At 38.0% G+C, this 20,796-nt stretch overlaps 1 protein-coding gene across 1 annotated transcript in view; it reads right to left on the reverse strand.

Moving 5' to 3' along the window:
* The window catches only part of PKN2 (protein kinase N2), a 151,773-nt gene that overhangs the window by 18,891 nt on the left and 112,086 nt on the right, over positions 1-20,796 (reverse strand). Inside the window, exons 9-16 of the mRNA XM_084872309.1 lie at positions 15,578-15,721; positions 15,194-15,269; positions 9,311-9,485; positions 8,964-9,090; positions 7,556-7,686; positions 7,400-7,475; positions 7,231-7,322; positions 5,671-5,847 (exon numbers count right to left, since the gene is read on the reverse strand). Of these exons, the coding sequence (XP_084728435.1) occupies positions 5,671-5,847; positions 7,231-7,322; positions 7,400-7,475; positions 7,556-7,686; positions 8,964-9,090; positions 9,311-9,485; positions 15,194-15,269; positions 15,578-15,721 (998 nt within the window). The remainder of the gene's footprint in view (positions 1-5,670; positions 5,848-7,230; positions 7,323-7,399; positions 7,476-7,555; positions 7,687-8,963; positions 9,091-9,310; positions 9,486-15,193; positions 15,270-15,577; positions 15,722-20,796) is intronic.

Consider the following 20,796-nt stretch of genomic DNA (forward strand, 5'->3'; position numbering starts at 1 on the left):
TCCCAAGGCATAGCATTATATTTATTCATCTACCATCTCACCCCAAAGTGACTATCATCCATAGAGATAACAATTCTTGTCAGTTTGGTGAATGTTCTTCAAAGTTTTAGAATTCAGTTAGATGTACATGTAGATAATATAGCTATGTTTTGTGTTTACTTATTTTCGTTGTTGTAAATCCTCACCTGAATATTTTTTCATTGATCTTTTCAGAGAGAATGAAAGAGAGGGAAGAGACAAAGAAACAGAAACATTGATATGAAAAAGACACATTGACAGATTGCCTACTGCATGTGCCCGGAGGAGGCCAGGGATCAAGAATCAAACCCTGTATGCGACCTGATGCTCTATGCACTGAACTAAACTGGCCAAGCCTGTGTTTACTTATTTTTATCAAAATAGAACACAATTTAAGAAAAATGTAATATGCAAGTATTTAGAAATATTTATTCGATAATACATTAGATCTTATATAAATACTTGTCAAAAATTTAAAAGATTTAACTAAGGTCCACTAGAACAAATGTGATTCTAAAATGCTAAGGTGGCCGAAGCCGGTTTGGCTCAGTGGACAGAGCGTCGGCCTGTGGACTGGAGGGTCCCGGGTTCGATTCCGGTCAAGGGCATGTACCTTGGTTGCGGGCACACCCCCAATGGAGGGTGTGCAGGAGGCAGCTAATCGATGACTCTCTCTCATCGATGTTTCTAACTCTCTATCCCTCTTTCTTCCTCTCTGTAAAAAATCAATAAAAATATATTTAAAAATAAAAATAAAAAATAAAAAAATAAAATGTTAAGGTGGTTATTTATACACTAGAGGCCTGGTGCACGAAATTCATGCATGGGGAGGGGTGTCCCTCAGCCCAGCCTGCACCCTCTCCAATCTGGGACACCTTGAGGAATGTCCAACTGCCCGTTTAGGCCCAATCAGGTGGTCAGACATTCCTCTCACAATCTAGGAATGCTGGCTCCCAACCACTCACCTGCCTCTGCCTGATTGCCCCTAACCACTTCTGCCTTCCAGCCTGATTATCTCTAATCACTCACCTGCCAGCCTTATCTACGCCTAACTGCTCCCTGGCTGGCTAAATTGCCCTTTACTGCCCTCACTTGCTGGCCCAGTCACCCCTAACTGCCCTGGTCACCCCTAACTGCCCTCCCCTGCAGGCCTGCATGCCCCAAACTGCCCTCCCCTTATGGCACCTAACTCCCTTCCCCTGCTCACCCAGTCACCCCTAACAGCCCTCCCCTTTAGGCCTGGTCACCCCTAACAGCCTTCCCCTTTAGACCTGGTACCCCCACTGCCCTCCCCTGCAGACATGGTCTCTCCCAACTTCCCTACTCTGCTGGCTGGGTCACCCCTAAGTTCCCTACCTGCTGGCCTGATCGCCCACAACTGCACTCCCCTGCAGACCTGGGTCCTTTCCAAGTGCCCTCCCCTGAAGGCCTGGTCCCCCCAAACTGCCTTCCCCTGCAGGCCTGGTCCCCTTCAACTGCTCTCCCCTGCAGGCCTGCCTCCCCCCACACCACCACCACCACCTCAACTGTCTTCCCCTGCAGTCCCAGTCCCTCCCAACTGTACTCCCTTGCTGACCTGGTCTCCCTCAACTGCCCTCCTCTGCTGGCCTGGTCTCCCCCAACTGCCCTCCTCTGCTGGCTTGGTCACCCCTTACTCACAATTGCCCTCCCCTGCAGGCCATCTTGTGTCTTGGATAAGGTGACTAGACATCCCACTTTTGGCGGGATAGTCCCAATTTTTAACACTTTGTCCCACATCCTGTGGTGTTTTAAAAAAGTTCCTATTTTTGGAAAGATTCTTTTAAATCTTTTGGACTTTTTTAAAACACCGTGGGACGTGGGACAAATTGTTAAAAATCGGGACGGTCCCGCCAAAAGCGGGACATCTGGTCACCTTAGTCTTGGAGTGATAGTCAATTTGCATATTACTCTTCCAATCAGAGCAAATATGCAAATTAACCCCAACCAAGATGGCTGCAGCCACAGAGAGAAGGAGAGAAGCTTGGGTTTCCCCTGCAATAGAAAAAGCCCTTCTGCAGCCCTGGCCGGCCTAGGCCTCCACTCTAGGCTACAAAGTTTCAATTATAGAAGGTAAACAAATCCAAACAGAAATGGTGGCAGCCTCAGAGCGAGCAGGGGACTTGGCTCTGCTCCAGGTTACAAAGTTTCAATTGTAGAAGGTAAATTCCTTAGAATTACCTTAAAAGGAAGACCAAGGGCCTCTGCTTGGGTCGCAGGGGGGCCATGGCTGGCCTGTAAACCACCACAGGCCCCTTGCCCAGGCCGTCCTATGCCCCAAGAAAACCCCCACCCTGATCCAGGACTCTCTTCAGGGCAAAACAGCCAGCCCCCACTCATGCACCAGGCCTCTATCCTATCTAATAGAAGAGTAATATGCATATTGACATCACTCCAACACAAAATATGGCTGCCCCCCATGTGGTTAAAGATCCTGCCCCCATATGGACACAAGAGGGCCACCACAAGATAGCCAGCAGGGGAGGGCAGTTGGGAGGGACCAGGCCTGCAAGGGAGGGCAGTTAGAGGCAATCAACCCTGCAGGGGAGGGCAGTTAGGGGTGATCAGGCTGGCAGAGGAGGGAAATTGGGGGCAAACAGGCTGGCAGGGGAGCAGTTAGACATCAATCAGGCTGGCATGGGAGTGGTTAGGGGGTGATCAGGCTGTTAGGCAGAAGTGATTGGGGGTAATCAGGAAGGCAGGCAGGTGAACAGTTGGGAGCCAGCAATCCTGGATTGTGAGGATGTCCAATTGCCCGTTTAGACCCGATCCTGGTGGGGTCGGGTCAAAACGGGTAGTTGAACATTCCTTGAGGGGTCCCAAATTGGAGAGGGTGCAGGCTGGGTTAAGGGCCCCCCCCCCCCCCCAACCAATCGCGTGCACGAATTTCGTGCATTGGGTCTCTAGTATCTATTTCAGCGAATGTTTATTATGTATCATGTACTGTGTTAAATATTTTCATCAATGAGCTTATTTAATCTTAAAATAAAACTTTTATAAAATATTTTTAAAAAGCAGAGAATGAAGTTCTCAGAGAGTAATTTGTCTAAAGTGACATTGCTAGAAAACAGAAAAGCTAGGAATTGAACTGATTTTGATTTCATAGTCTCAATCGGTAAAAAGTCACTGGTCACCTATGTGCCAGCCACCCTTCTAGCTCTTCCATTAGTACACAGAATAGAAAAGGTCCTTTTTTTCTTCCGCCTTTTACATCTTATGTAAAAAATAAATACATAGATGAAAAGGTAGAAATAAAATGTTATGGAGAAATAAAATACAATAGAAACATGACTTGGACATTAGTAATAGTGGTATTTTAGATAAGATACTAAAAAATGATCTTCAAAAAAAAAATAACATTTGAGGTGAGATCTGAATAATTAGAGAAGTACTTCAGATTTGAAGTAGGCAATGTATCATTTTATTTCTGTATTTCATTGGGCTTATTTCATTTGTATATGAATTATAGTCTCAGCAAAAATAAAAGTTTTTAAAGGATGAACTGGATTTTATATATAAACATACAAAACATAGTTTAAAGGCATAACAACACAGAAGAAATTTCCATGGGTAGTACAGGGCTATGCATAGTCTAAATGTCCTGCTTTTAATTTTTAAATATTAACTTTTAAATATTCAGGAAATGAAATATTTTTAGCCTTTTTCTACTTTCTGGATTTTGTCTTCTTTCTGAAAGCATCACTGTCTATCAGAACTAACCTCTATTTTAATCTGAAACTTGAAGGTCTAACAGTATACTACTATCTGCTCTACATACTTCTAATGGTTATATTACAAATCAAAGAAGTAAAAATGCTAAACAAATGTCAGTTTTCAAATTATAAACAAGCAGTGAAAATTTAAGAATAAACCCAATAAAGATTTACTACTGATTTGAGATATGTTTTGAAGGTAGAATTGATCAAACTTGCTAATAATTTGGATATTGCATGTGAGGAAAAAGAGGATCAAGAATGACTCCCATGTTTTGGCTTGTACAATCGACAGATGGTAACGACTTTTACTAAGATGGAGAAGACCAGAAGAGTAGTAGATCTGGGAAGTGGTAGGTGAGGTCAGGACAAAATAGGAAAAATCAGTAACTTAGTTTGATAAGTTAAATGAGAAATAATATTAGCCATACAGAGGGAAAAGTCATGCTGGCCAATGAATGCTATAAATTTAGTGAGTCCTGGCTGGTGTGACGCAGCTGGTTGGAGCACCATCCCATAGACTGAAAAGTTGCAGGATTGATCCCTGTCAGCAGGCATGTATAGCAGGCAACTATTCAATGTTTCTCTCTCAAATCAATGTCTCTTTCTCTCTCTTCCTTTTTCCCTCTCTTTAAAATGAATGAAAAATTTATACTTGGGTGAGGATTTAAAAAAACACACCTAAATTTGGTAAATACTAGCATGTAGAATGTAGTTATTAAGAGCACTTTCCTAGGTTCAAATCCTAGCTCCACCATTTAAGAGCTATAAATGGGATAACATGGGGGGGGGAGAGAAATACATATATGTACATATTCAATTTTATGTATGCTATTATTTATTTTTTATGCATTTGAATAAGTAAAACTTTCATATTATGTCATATTCAAGAATTACAAAAAGGATTCTGATTTAGTCTACTTTCTATGTCTTTCATTGGAAGCTATATATATACACCACTTTATTAGATACTTTCAGAGATATTGTAAACATATTAATATACAAATACTTAAAATTACCCTTTAAAATACAAATATAAGTATTTCTGACAATTATATGACACAGACTATTCTACCCCTTCTGTTTCCACTTAACAATGTCCTTTGAGTATATTTGGAATTTAAAGCCACGGTCATAATGGCAATCCCTAGGGATAAAATGTAATAGAAAACAAAAATTTTAGCCCTGGCCACTGTGGCTAAGTTGGTTGGGTGTCATCCTATGCCTGTTTGTTTCCTGGTCAGGGCACATGGCTGGATTGTGGGTTTGATCCCTGGTAGGGGGCATTTTACATCAATGTTTCTCTCTCTCTCCCTCTCCTATCCTCTCTCTCTCTCAAAAAACAAAAAAACAAAAAACAAAAACAAAAAACACAACAAATCAACTTTTTAAAATTATTAAAAAAAAAAAAAAAAAAAAAAAAAAGCCGAAACCAGTTTGGTTCAATGGATAGAGCATCAGCCTGTGGACTGAAAGGCCCCAGGTTTGATTCCGGTCAAGGGCATGTACCTTGGTTGTGGACACATCTCCAGTAGGGAGTGTGCAAGAGGCAGATGATCGATGATTCTCTCCCATCGATGTTTCTAACTCTCTATCCCTCTCCTTTCCTCTCTGTAAAAAATCAATAAAATATATTTTTTAAAAATTATAAGAAAACAGCAAACCCAGCAAAAATTTTATTAAAATGAACCTAAATTTTATATTTAAATGATCAAGTATGATTTAGGGTAATCCATGAAATTTTCAACATGGACAACAGAGTAAAATAGATTTTTTTTTGTGGCAAAAGGTAAGAATTTCTAAAGTCTTACTTTCTATTTGGGAAAGGGGGTAGGGGGCAAGAATTCAGAGAGCTTTTTTTTTCCTTCCCAGAAAAAATTTAGTCATGAAAAATTCAGAGAAATGTCTGAAGCATACTCACACAGCTCTTGGTTCAGAAAAGACATCAGTATGAATGTGCATCATTAGGTCCCCACCGGCAGCATATTCCATTACAAAGCAAACATGCTCTTTGGTTTGGAAACATGCAAAAAGGTTCACCAAAAATGGATGCCTTACACTATTCACAGTTTCAAAAATTCTTTTTTCACACATCAGGCTGTAAGAGAAAACATTTAAAAATAAATAGGTATTTTTCTTCCCCTTAGGTTCTAGGTGAAAACAATGCTCTTTAAAAATCAACAAACTCCAAATTAAGTGAGGTCCTAAACAATTATAACTTTAAAACCATAAAATATGTCTTTGTTTTGCTACATATGCTTAAAAAATTTGGTCTGCTTGACGTATATAATGAATTGAAATATGTTAACACAAACTAAAATATATGATTAGTATGACAAAGATTATAGAGTTCACACTGATAGTACCAGAGCAGCACACATATAGGTAGTGTTATAGTTAACAGAAACAGTTTAATTAGGGTAAACTGTTAAAATTTATCAGGAATTGGTCAGAGAATTTAGCAACCTAAAGCATAATAAAAATAAAAGTTTGTGACCAAGGAAACTGAAATTAGAACAGTCTTTTTAATTAATAAGTTACAGGATTCAAGTATTTTATCATATAATATATGAAGTAAAGATATGCTGCATAAATTTTAATTTGGAAGGCTGACTGGAAAGAGAGAGGCTACATGGAGAATTCTATAACATGCTTCAAGGAGCTCCTTGAGAGTGTTATAATTTCTCTGTAAAGTCTATAGAATCATAGGTTTTTCCTATAAAAATTTTTACAAGCTGCTAGAAAAAACAGTATTTAAAATTTCTGACTCTGGAACATTAATTTTGACTAAATAGAAAAAAATTACTACTACTCCTCTCCCTGAAAATCAACTTGACTTAAAATAGAAGAAAATCAAGTCAAATGTTCAAATATGACTTGGAATTAACTTATTTTCATTTTTAATCATCCTATTAATGATAGTTATAAAAAGTATATTCTCTAGCCGAATTACAACTTTATCCCCAAAGTCCTTGAATTTTAATAATACAGAGATATACACATATCAATTTCCAGTTATTAAACCCAGAAAGGTGAGATGCTGTGGTAAAATATATCATTTCCTCTTTTTTAAAACAATAGATATAAGTGCATTTTAAAAAGTAGACTATATAAACAATACTGCAGATTATCTGTAAATGATATTTTAAATTTCTATAAAACAAAATGGGAAATAGTCTCACTCAACCACAGATAAGTTTCTATTTCATATAAACACTTTAACATCTCCAAGCATAAAAAACTAATACAATTAGATTAAAAATGTTATCATCTTTCTCTGATATTCCCTAATCAGAAAACTGTCCAAGAAGGGAAAGAAGGAGTTGGCTGGAAAGAGAAACAATATTTAATTAATGCCCACCTTACTTCAAGTATAGATACATTAATTTATTTAGTTTCTTCATGTATTGTTACACACACAAAAAAGTTTTGCTGTTAAGTCACAACTTCAGAAAAATAATTTTATTTTTAAAAAGCTAACCTGTCTACTTCGTCTCGAGCTACAATGTCTCCTTTCTTTAAGGCCTTTATAGCAAACATCTCATTTGTGTGTTTATATTCAGCCAAAAGCACCTGAAATGAGATTAAAATAATTATTTCCCACTTGAGTTATTACTTTTGTAGGTATTAAAGAAATATTAAGAGATTACCTTTCCAAAATGTCCTCTGCCCAAGACAGCACAACATCTGAAGTCTTGTAGATTAAACTGCAACATTTGTTGAGATCTGAAAATAGTAATGACAGTTAAAAATAAGGCAAAAGTATACCAAACATGCAATAACGAAGTTGTGTATATATTCCTTACCTTCTATCATCAAGTTCTCGAACTCCACTATATTCTAGGCTTGATTGAGGAATGTCAGCTTCAAATTCTGATTGAGATTTTGGACGTATATTATTTCTTTCATTTTCAATATCAAAAACAGCTTCTGAGTCCTGTAAAATATTAAATACTCATTAAATTATAGAAACATTTAAGAAACAACTTAGTTGGTAAGAACAAAGTTAAAATAAAAATGTCAGAAGTCAACATGGGTAAGAAAAGTGAAATTCAGATACTAAATACTCATTTTAAGATTATTAATTGTATACTGCATTTATGTAAAATATGTGAAAAAGTAACACATTATTGTCATCTTCAATGCATATTCAGAAATTATGTTAACCAAGCCAGAAGAGGCAGAGTGTTCAGCAATATGTCATTTACTATCAACCATGTTCTTTTTCTTTTCTTTTTTTAAAAATATATTTTATTGATTTTTCACAGAGAGGAAGAGAGAGGAATAGAGAGTCAGAAACATCGATGAGAGAGAATCATCGATCAGCTGCCTCTTGCACACCCCCTACTGGGGATGTGCCCGCAACCAAGGTACATGCCCTTGACCGGAATCGAACCCGGGACCTTTCAGTCCACAGGCCGACGCTCTATCCACTGAGTCAAACCAGTCCCGGCTCAACCATGTTCTTATGCTCTTTTTACTTTTTTTATTTTTATTTTTTAAATATATTTTATTGATTTTCTACAGAGAGGAAGGGAGAGAGCTAGAGAGCTAGAAACGTTGATGAGAGAGAATCACCGACCAACTGCCTCTTGCACACCCCCTACGTACATGCCCGACTGGAATCGAACCTGGGACCTTTCAGTCCGCAGACCGACGCTCTACCGCTGAGCCAAACCGGTTTCGGCCTTATGCTCTTTTTAGCTGAAGCAGCCTATTTTATCTCAACTGGCCCATGGACATCTAGGGATTTTTATGTTTCACTCATAAGAACACAAAAACACAGACAATTAAAAAAAAATCCTCACCTGTGGATATGCTCATTGAATTGAGAGAGGAGGAAGAAGTGAGGGAGGGAGAGAGAAGAAGAAAAAGAAAGAGAGAAATAAGGGAGGGAGGGAGGGAGGGAGGGAGGGAGGGAGGGAGGGAGGGAGAGAGAGAGAGAGAGAGAGAGAGAGAGAGAGAGAGAGAGAGAGAGAGAAATAACGATGTGAGAGAGAACATCGATCTACTGGCCTCCTAAAGGGATTCAACCTAGGTATGTATCCTAACTAGGAATTGAACCTGTCACTTTGGTGCATGGGTTGATGCGCCAACTAACTGAGCAACACTGACAAGGTACAATTTTTAAATAAATGAAATATATACTTCATTCACTATGATGCTTTTGCTGGTAATTCACATGGTAAAAATACAAGTTTTAAAATGCCTTGCCTGTTCTGGTGCATCCAAATCTCTTAATTCAGCAGATTCATCCATTTCTCCAAGGGAAGAATCACGCGGTGGGGCGGGAGGAGGTTCAGGTTCAAGATCAAAGTCCAATTTAGTTACTGTAGAATCACTTATAAAAGAGAAAGTTAATTCACCAAAAAGTTATTAAAAATATGTATTTTAAATAATCTAAAGTACAAGCAAACAATTTTTAAAAGTAATCAGAATACTAATTTCATAATACTATTAGGAAGAAAATGAGATTTCAATAGGCCCACTGTAATCAATAGATACAAATGTCACAATTTTATTTACTTAATAAAAGCAATTCTTCAATCTTAGACACATACCTAGCTGGAGGTGCTAGCTCTGGAATGCGTACATCAACCACTGGCACTGTAGCAGGCCCAGGTGTTTGAGGGCTAAAGGTGCCAGAATGATTTACTGTAGGAATAGCTCTTCTCACTAGCCTTCCCCAAGTGGCAATATTAATATTCATTTGAGGAGCTCTAAGAAATGTTTTGCCTGTGGAATTGTAAATAAAGAAAACAGAACAAGTAATTTTTAAAATATATTACCAAAAGCTATAATTTAAAAATTCATATTCATTGGTTTATAATTTAAGGACAAATAAAATATGCCACTTAAAAAATAGTTAACTATTTGTTATAAAGATTAGTGCAAAATAGTACCTACCTATTAAAGATAAATAGGTAGCTACTTTATTTTATTTTTTAAATATGTTTTATTGATTTTTTTACAGAGACGAAGGAGAGGGATATAGAGTTAGAAACACCAATGAGAGAGAATCATAGATCAGCTGCCTCCTGCACATCTCCTACTGGGGATGTGCCTGCAACCCATGTGCATGCCCTTGACCGGAATCAAACCCGGGACCTATCAGTCCGCTGGCTGACGCTTTATCCACTGAGCCAAACAGGTTTTGGCTAGATACTTTATTTTTAAAGTCTGGTAATGCCATCTGGTTATGGTTTAATAAAAATTCTTACTTTTTGGAGATACTAACTATAATATTTAAGGATACTGGTGCACCGGTTAATAATGCGGGTTTTGTAATAAAAAAAAATAAAAATGGTAATTTCAAGAGAAACATCAAAAGTGCTTTATTTAAATTAATCTTTCAGGTAATTTGTGGATACTGCCTATTGAACTTTTCTTCTTTTGAGGCAAACCATTCAGAGACCCAACTTTCCACTTCTTCATACGTTTTAAAGTGCTTCTAAGAAAGTGCGTGTGCCATCGATCTGAACAAGTGGTAATCAGAAGGAGCAAGATCTAGATAATATGGCAGGTGGGTTAATACTTCCCAAGCAAGATCTTTTAATGTGTTTTTAACTGGTTTTGAAGTGTTTGATGCTTTATTATCATGATGCAAAAGTACTCTGGTGTGTCTTCTGGCACATTCTGGTCGTTTCATGATCAAAGTGTGGTTCAAATTGATTGTCAGTAGCAATTAGAATTAACGGTTTCACCTGGTTTTAGAAGCTCAGAATATACCACACCTTTCTGATCCCACCAAATGCAGAACACTGTCTTTTTTCCAAAGCGATTAGGCCTTGCAGTCAATGTTGATGGTTGACCAGGATCAACCCATGATTTTGTGTGTTCGGGGTCTCAAAATAAATCCACTTTTCATCACCAGTGTCACAATTTGATGCAAAAAAGGCTTTCTTTTGTGCCCTTTAAGCAACATTTTACAGATGACTTTTCAGTTTTCCATTTGTCTTTCATTCAGTTGATGTGACACCCATTTTCCTTCCTTTACAATCTTTCCCATTGCTTGTAAACAATTGGAAACTGTTTTCTGAGTAATATTTAATTTTTCTGCAAGTTCTTTTTGAGTTTGTTGGTATTCAAACTTTTTCGGTTGACCTTGAGGACGTTTTTTGTCTTTCACATAAAAATCATCACTTGTAAAGCATTTAAGCCAGCGCTCACAAGTATCTTAAGATGGAGCATGTTCACCATAAGCTTCCCAAAGTATACAATAACTTTCAGCAGCACTTTTCTTCAAAATAAAGTAATGAATTAAAACTTTCCGCAAATGTTTTTTTTTTTTTTTTTGGCTCGAAATTCGACGTTTTTTAAGTATAAAAATATCTATGATGTTAACACTTTCAGAAAATTTGACATATGAAGTTTTGAAGCTTGCTGTCAATATAACAAAATAGCATACATATCAAATCGCATAAATATCAACATGTGTGTAACTCCGTCTATTGAAAAAAACCTGCATTATTAATTGGTACACTTGGTAAATCAATATGATGTCTGGATTTGCTTCAATTAATCTGAAGAAGTAATGAGTGAGCGATAAATAAAAAAATTGATCATGAGTTGACTGTGGTTGAAGTTGAGTGATGGTACACTGCACTAGTCTCTCTACTTATGAGTATGTTTGAAAAATTCCTTAATAAAAATAAATGAATACACAGATAAAAACAAAACACAAAGATGGATATCACTTTTAAAATAGAATGGAGAGATCCCAAAATGGTGTGGAATAAGTGGAAACTACATGGACACACTCCTATGACCAAACTGGAATTATAATTAAAATACAGATAAATCACCCTGAATAATTACTGAAGACTGGCTGGAGAGAACCCTGATAACCAAGGATTGGTAGTGGAGACCATATAGAGATTGATGGGAACTGAGGAGACACAAAAGGGCTGGCTAGGCTCCCACAGACAGCAGCTGAATTTTTGGAGGGATATCTCAGCTGTGGGGGGTTGCCACTGAGAACTCTGGGGTCTAAACCCCAAGTTTGGCCCCCCCCAGCCCAGAACTGAGAAAGGTGCCCACATAACATCTGGCTGTCAAAAGCAGTTGGGTTGCTGTCTACCAGGGAGAAATGGCTGGAAATGCAGGCACTCTCTTAAAGGGCCAATGCACAAAATTTCATGTGCAGCCACTCACCTTGGCCTCTGGCAGAGGGAGAGTACAGTGGATTTGAGCCATGTGAACTGAAGCCAGGGTTGGGGACTATGAGGTTAGAGCTCAGAAGGCAGACACCTGATTCTTGTGCTGAGACATTCCCTCATACTGCAGAGGACATCTTTCTCCTGTACATCTTTTTTTTTTTAATTTTTAAATTTTATTTTTTTGTTTTTAAATATATTTTTATTGATTTTTTACAGAGAGGAAGGGAGAGGGATAGAGAGCTAGAAACATTGATGAGAGAGAAACATCGACCAGCTGCCTCCTGCACACCCCCTACCGGGGACGTGCCCGCAACCAATGTACATGCCCTTGACCGGAATCGAACCTGGGACCTTTCAGTCCACAGACCAACGATCTACCACTGAGCCAAACCGGTTTCAGCTCTCCTGTACATCTTTACCATTAAGGTAGCTTTTGCTGTGGGGTAAGTGGGAGGAAAGTAATTGAAAAACTCTTGCCCCACCCTGTGGAGTTTCTGAGGCCCAATAAGAGACTGAAAATAACAATCAACCTGCAGACAGAGGCAAGTCTCTGGAGGTTTTGAGTCTTTGCCCCCCCCCCCCAGTTGGAAAACTTCTCACCCCTTTCTGAGATGGATAGCCTAAGGCTAATCAAACTGAATACCAATCAGATGCAGGCAGAGGCCCTTCTCTGGAGGCTTTGAATCTTTGCCTGATCTAATCCAGGCCTGGAGCAAGGAAAAGCAGACCTTGGTGCAAATTTTGGTCCTTTCCAAAGGAACTGAGCCCCACCAGAGGAAGCAACAACCTGTGGATTGTGGATAGCTTCTCCAAACAGGTACTCAGGTCCAGTCACAAACAGTGTCTGACATTTTCTTGCACTAGTGATTGGGAGTCATAACAGATCTACCTAATGCACAGACACAAACCTAAACAGGCAGCCAAAAGGGGGAGACAAAATATAAGCCCCAAATGAGAGAACAAGAGAATTCTTCAGAAGAAGTGCTAAATGAAATGAAGATAACAAATTTATCAGATATAGAGTTCACAATAATGACTGCAAAGATACTCAACAGCATGAGTACAGATATAGTAACTATGAAAAAAGACCAGTCAGAAATAAAGAATGACAGCATTAATAAAGAACATACTGGAAGGCATAGCCACAGCGATCAGTCAAGAAGAAATAATGAGAAAATAAAACTCTCATTATTCGCAGATGACATGATATTGCACACAGAAAACCCTAAAGATTCCATCAAAGAATTACTAGATTTAAATAAATGAATTTGGCAATGTAGCAGGATACAAAATTAACACCCAGATGTCAACGGCATTTTTTATACACCACTAATGAATTCTCCAAAAGAGAAACTAAACAAACAATCCCATTTACTAGTGCAACAAAACAAATTAAGATAATTAGGAATAAACTTAACCAAGGAGGTAAAAGATCTGTATTCCAAAAACTATAAGATGTTGAAGAAAGAGAAAGGGAAAGTTATAAACAAGTGGAAGAATATATCATGTTCATGGTGGAATTAACATCATTAAAATGTTCATAACTACCTAAAGCAATCTATAGATTCAATACAATCCCTATTAAAATACTACCAGCATATTTCACAGATCTAGAAAAAAACTCTCCAAAACTTATATGGAACAAAAAAAGACCCCAAATAGCTGCAATAATCTTGAGAAAGAAGAACTAAGTTGGAGGGATTATAATACCAGATATCAAGTTATACTACAAAACTACCATAATCAAAACGGCCTGTTACTAGCACAGGAACAGGCATATAGATCAATGGAACAGAACAGAAATTGACGAGAACCATTATGCTTAATTAATATTTAATTAATTAAATATTAATTAAGCATAGGGAGGCAAGAACAAGGGAGGCAAGAACATACAATGGAGTCAAGAGAGTCTCTTCAATAAATGGTGCTGGGAAAACTGGACAGATACAGGCAAAAAAATGAAACTAGGCCACCAACTTACACCATACAAAAGAATAAACTCAAAATGGATAAAGACTTAAATGTAAATTGTGAAATCATAAAAAGAGAAGAAACCATAGGCAGCAAAATCTCAGACATCTCTTATAGCAATATGTTTACCGATACATCTACTAGGGCAAAGGAAACTAAAGAGAAAATAAACAAATGGGACTATATCAAAATAAAAAGTTTCACAGCGAAAGAAACCACCAACAAAATGAAAAGGGAGCCCACTGTAAGGGAGAACATGTCTGGCAATGATACATCTGATAAAGAGTTAATATCCAAAACATATAAGGAGCTCATACCACTTAACAAAAGGAAGATAAATATTCCAATTTAAAAATGGGCAAAGGACCTAGAAACTTCTCCAAAGTGGACATACAGAAGGCCACGAGAAATGAAAAAAATGCTTAAAGTCACTGATCATCAGAGAGATGCAAATTAAAATGACAATGAGATATTACTCACACCTATCAGAATGGATACCATCAATAAATCAACAAATGACAAATACTGACAAAGATGTGGAGAAAAGGGGACCCTAGTATACTATTGGTAGGAATGCAGACTGGTGCAGCTATTATGGAAACAGTATAGAGTTTCCTCAAAAAATGGAAACTGCCATTTGACCTAATATTCTTATTTCTAGCAATATATCCTAAGAAACCCGAAACACCAATCAGAAAAAATGTATGCACTCCTATGTTCATAGCAGCACAATTTACAACACCTAAGATCTGGAAACAGTCCAAGTGCCCATCAGTAGATGAATTGATAAAAAAAAAAAAAAGCTGTAGTACATTTATACCATAGAATATTATGCATCAGTAAAAAAGAAGGATCTCTTACCCTTTGAGACAGCATGGAGGGACCTGGGGAGAATTATGCTAAGTGAAATAAGCCAGTCAGAAAAAGACAAGTATTACATGACCTCACTCATATGTGGAATCTACTGAACAAAATAAACTGATGAACAAAATGGGCTCAGAGACACAGAAGCATGAAATAGACTGGAATCTCAGAGGGAAGGTAGGTGTGGGTGGGTGAGTGGATAGGAATTGATCGACCAAAGAACTTGTATGAATATGTATATACCCCACTGACACACACAATAGGTTAGTGATGGCCTGAGGTGGAGAGCAGGACAAACTAGAAAGGGTAAATAGGGAAGGGAGAGGTTGGGGGTAGAATGGGGCTTATAATACTCTCAACAATAAAGATTTTTAAAAAGAAAAAAAGTTGCAGATTTTCTTTACTTCAGGAAACACCAAAACACTTAGTATTTGATTTCATAATAATTACCTTGCTGTTTTGAAAAAATTTTCTTTTGTCGTTGGAGTTTTGGTCTTCTTTCAATAACTGGGTTAAAAAAGGTAACCTACAGTGAAGAAAATTTAAGTTAATATGAATATAGCACTGGATTTATGGTCATGAAATTCACTACACGACTAAGTTTTGAAAACTTAAGAGAACCTTAGATATAACATAGTCCAACCCCCTCTGAGTAAACAAATTAGAGGATAAATTATTTGTCTTAAAAATAATATACCTTTTCAGTGGCAAAGCTGAGCCAAGATTTCAAGCTGTCTGTTGTTTAGCCTAATATTCTTTCCACTTTTACATCATGCTGTCTACATATATAATTTCAATCGCAGTTATGCACATTTAATAAAATACATTTATTACCTCTGCAAACAAAGTACCCTGTGGTTCCAAATAGAGACACATGCCATGCCGTTGGTTGTCTAAAAAATCTTCTAACCTCAGAAATTTTACAGCACACAGAGATCGCCAATCACGCCAATAAACTGAAATTTCCAGTTCACGTGACTAGAATAATTAAAAAAAAAGAAAAAGAAAGCAGAGAAGACATCATTGGACACACACTTGAGTAAAATATCAGAATATAAAATTTAGATACAATAAATAAAAATAACACACATATGATTGCACTATTTTAAAGAGTGCTTTTCAATGTTTTTCTCTTCCAATATTAGTTTAATAAACGTATACATTTTCATTCAAAGGAAGAAATTTATATTCTGACAGTCTCCAGCTAAGATATTCTTTTTATATAAAGAATATACTACTGGGAACAACTAATATAAATGAATGACTACAGAAACTCTTTCCAATCTTACAGCTTCAATCTTTCGGATTTTCCTCCTCCATTTGGCATCCCTTGCTGTGCTATTGTAAAAAGATTCAGTGCTTGCCTCAAAGAACCATTTCAAATCATATTTCCTGTATCAATGCTGAATCAGAGAAAGGTTGTGGAGATTATTTATTCTGCACTTACAATGTGCCACACACTGTGCCAAGCATTTAAGAATATTAGGTCCCTTGCCGAAGCTGGTTTGGCTCAGTGGTAGAGCGTCGGTCTGCGGACTGAAAGGTCCCAGGTTCGATTCCGGTCAGGGGCATGCATGTACGTTGGTTGCGGGCACATCCCCGGTAGGGGGTGTGCAAGAGGCAGCTGGTCGATGTTTCTCTCTCATCAACGTTTCTAGCTCTCTCTCTCTCTCCCTTCCTCTCTATAAAAAATCAATAAAATATATTTAAAAAAAAAAAAAAAAAAAAAAAAAAAGAATATTAGGTCCCGCCGAAACCGGTTTGGCTCAGTGGATAGAGCGTTGGTCTGCGGACTGAAAGGTCCCAGGTTTAATTCCGGTCAAGAGCATGTACTTTGGTTGCGGGCACATCCCCGGTAGGGGATGTGCAGGAGGCAGCCAATTGATGATTCTCCCTCATCAATGTTTCTAACTCTCTATCCCTCTCTCTTCCTCTCTGTAAAAAATCAATAAAATATATTTAAAAAAAAAAGAAAGAATGAATGAATATTAGGTCCCTTAACCTTCAAAGAATACCATTGAATAATAGGACCAATAATAGCAGGGGCCTCTTGTAGGTAAGGAGAAAAAGGGAAACTGAGACTAAGTTATATAAAAAAGATGTTCAATTATCACAACATAAAAAATAAAAAAAATTGGCAATAAGCTGAATGTCCCCAAAGCAGGGGCAAATATATTATAACACATCCATATTAGAGAATAGTCTGTAGTCATATATATATATATATATAAAAGCCTAACCAACTGGCATACTGTTCCACCATTCGCTATGATGCACACTGACCACCAGGGGGCAGATGCTCAATGCACAGGCATGGAAACATAGGACAGACGAATCTCAGAGGGAAGGGGGGAGGGCTGGAAAAGATAACCAAAAATCTTAATAAGCATACTAGAGGCCTGGTGCACATGTTGTGCACCAGTGGTGTCCCTCAGCTTGACCTGCAGGGATTGGGCTGAAACCGGCAATCCAACATCCCCCGAAAGGTCCCAGATTGCGAGAGGGAGCAGGTCAGGCCAAGGAACCCCACCGGTGCACAAATCCATGCACTGGGCCTCTAGTTAAAAATAATGCTTACATGGGGAAATGTATTTAAGGTTTTAACAATTACTAAATGTACCTGAAGAGAACCGTTTATAAGTTGGAGAATCAAATCATTAAATGACATCTACATATATGCTATAATCTACACACATTTTAATTATTAAGCACCAGACTTTTCAATTATTTTGTTTTTCTAGGATTTTGTACACCATCCACCAAAAGACAAATGTTTTGCCCTTTAGGCTCTACAAAGTATTAAGTTACTTCTTTCAAAGAATAACTTTAAATTCATGAAATTATACACCTTATGTAAGTTGTTAGTATACACAATAAAATATCTTTTGATTTCCTACTTAATAATAATAAACCATCACTCTGCTACACCCACAAGCCATGCCTACCAGCCAATCAAAGCGAGTATGCAAATTAACCCAACAAAGATGGTGGTTAATTTGCATATGTGAAGGGAAGGAGGAGTGAAGACTGAAGACAGCATAGAAGGAAGAGGGAGGGAAAGTGGAAAGGAAGGTGGCTACAGCTGTTGGAGGGAAAGCACTGGCAGTGTGTGTGGGGTGGGGTGGAGCGAGGCAACAGGCACAGTGGGTTGGGTGGGAGGGGCTGGGTGTGCAGCAGTGGTGTGCAAGGCCCCAGAGGCAGCGGTGGAGAGCACAGCAGGTCAGGGTGCGCAGCAGGTGCGGCGGGTCAGGGGTGCTGGATGAGGCGTGCAGAGATGGTGGCAGCGCGCGTGGCCATGGAGACGGTGGTGGCGGTGGCCGCGGGCCAGGTGGAGGGTGGCAGCGGTGACCGCAGCAGGAGAGGAGGAGGGGTGCGGGAGAGGTGGCGGTGGCAGGAGGGAAGCCCGCCATAAGTCTTGCAGGAATATTCCTGCAACAGGTCACCAGTTAAATAATAAAATAAGTTGATGCAAATGAATACAAAAACCACTTTTAAAAAAAGAACATAAAAAAATGACTCAAAACACAATGTGCCAGAGGGTTTCAGCAGCAAACAGAAAAAGGACTGGAAAAAGATACCTATGGCAGTGAATATGTGAGCCCAGTGTCTCCTACCTCATTGTTTCTCTCTGACACTTATTACTATAGGAGAGAAGAAGTATGAATAGAGTATAATTATTTTAAGATAAGCAAATGGTATTTAAAAGCAGTGTGTGAATGCTGTAATATTCTATTCAAGTTAAAGATTTACATATTTGGAAACAGTTATTTTGGGAAATGAACAGACGAAATAATTAAACCAGGGATTGGTAATTTAGACTGCATTGCTTTAGGTTAGAGAAGGAGAGGCCTCCTTTTCCCTGTCTTCTCTATATTAGGGAGAAGGGCTTGTTATGGTTCAGGCAGATGGGAGGCCTATAGATGCTGGGTATGGAATTAGTACTTGTTAAAAGTTCTTATACTTTTGCACTGATAAATGATAACATTATACCTTTCACTAGATGACAGAAGGCCCAATCACCTCATCTGTATATATTATAGCCACTCTGATAAAACTCACTTATTGACTCGTTTCTCTATCCTCTGTCTCTTTATTTGATGATTCAAACTGAAATATACTATAAGTTCTTAGATTTGGGTGGAAGGACATTTCAAAGCCTTAGGCTAGCTTTCCTGGAATTGTGCATTGAGGTTTTACATATAAAGCTCTTTAAATTTTGTTACTTTACATTGTTCCCTGAGTATCCTTCTCTCTACAATTTAAGGGGATGGTAGCTATGCTCTAGAACACAGTAAGGTATTTTGTCAGAAATCCTAGCCAAAACCGGTTTGGCTCAGTGGATAGAGCGTCAGCCAGCGGTTTGAAAGGTCCCAGGTTTGATTCCGGTCAAGGAAGGACATGTACCTTGGTTGCAGGCACATCCTCGGTAGGGGATGTGCAGGAGGCAGCCGATCGATGATTCTCTCTCATCAATGTTTCTAACTCTCTGTTCCTCTCTCTTCCTCTCTGAAAAAAATCAATAAAATATATATTTTTAAAAATCCTAACACTGTTCCATGGAACTTCAATCCTACATTAATCCCTAATATCTAATCACATCCCTATGTGATTTGGATAGGGAAAGCAGGGATATAATATCAAAGCAAAGTAGCTTCTATATAAACTAGAGGCCTGATGCACAAAGATATGTGCAAGAATGCAACTTTCTTCCCCTGGCTGTCGGCGCTGTCTTCATTCCAGCCAGAGCCACCTTTCTGCCTTCCCATGCTGCCCAGAGGCCTGGAGTGTCTGGGGTGGTGCGCCCTGCTCCCTCGTGCCTGTGTATGCATATTAACCCACCATCTTTGTTGGGTTAATTTGCATAATCACTCCTGATTGACTGGTGAGTGTCGTAAAGGTATGGTCAATTAGTGTAGATAGATGCTACTAATATTTATTGAATTTAAACTGCAAGTGTGATTGCTCATTTGCTAGCAATTTTCCAGAAGCAGGTCAGTTTTATAAAGCAAAGGCATGTTTGTAGGTAATGTCAAATTCTAAGAGTAACAAAGTGCAAGATGGAGTGAAATGATCAAAATAGCTGAGTAGTGTGATTTGAGCTAAGGACTAGCAAACTGTCCTAACTTAGTGTTTCATTTTGTCTTTTAATGAATTTGAACTCAGGACAAAAGAGAACAGAAGACAAAAGAGAAAACTTGGTAGACCTATAAAATCTGAATGATTTATCTAAAGCCTCTGCAAGGTCAAAAAAGTAAATAAAGAGACACCGAATCAGTCATAAGTGTGAGGAAAGAGAGCAACACCTTAAAACATGTTGCAATTAAAAAAAAAGAAAACAGTACATATTTAGCATAAAAAGAACTGAAGCACAAAGAAGGCAAGGGTTCCCAAACTCTTCCTGAGGAACTCTGGGGCAACAGAGATATTTTGACTTTTCAAAAGAAACACAGTGACATCTGCAGGACATCATAAGAAATAGTCAACATCAGAACGTACCACATTCCTTTTGATGACATAGTATCTTTGCTTACCACATGAAAAATCAATGTGGAACAGGAGATAAGGCTGCAGTGTCCAATCTGATTCCAAGCTTTGAGAAATTATATTGTATACAACTGGCAGATATATCCCATAAGTAAAGGTTATATATAACAATAAAAATATTTAAAGGGCATATTAAAATTATTTGATATATGTATACAGGTTAAAAGGATTCCTCTCATCTATTTAATTACCATGTACACCTCAAATATTTTATATATATTACATGAATATGTAAGTACATGTATTAAGGGAGATTATAGAAAAATATATATTTGGTGAGAATATTTAAGTTCTATTCTCTTAGCAAACTGTATTTATACAATAGTGTTATCAAGTATAGTCACCATATTATACATTAAATGTTCAGAACTTATTATTTTATAACTGTAAATTGTACCTTTTTACTAAAATCTCTCTACTTCCCAATCCCAAGCAAACACTTCCTGTTCTCTGTTTTTGTTTTTTAAATATGTTTTTATTAATTCTAGAGAGAGAGTAAGGGAGAGAGA

This window comes from Pipistrellus hanaki, assembly GCF_964339955.1.
Source record: "Pipistrellus hanaki genome assembly, chromosome: 2".
NCBI classification, from domain to species: Eukaryota; Metazoa; Chordata; class Mammalia; order Chiroptera; family Vespertilionidae; genus Pipistrellus; species Pipistrellus hanaki.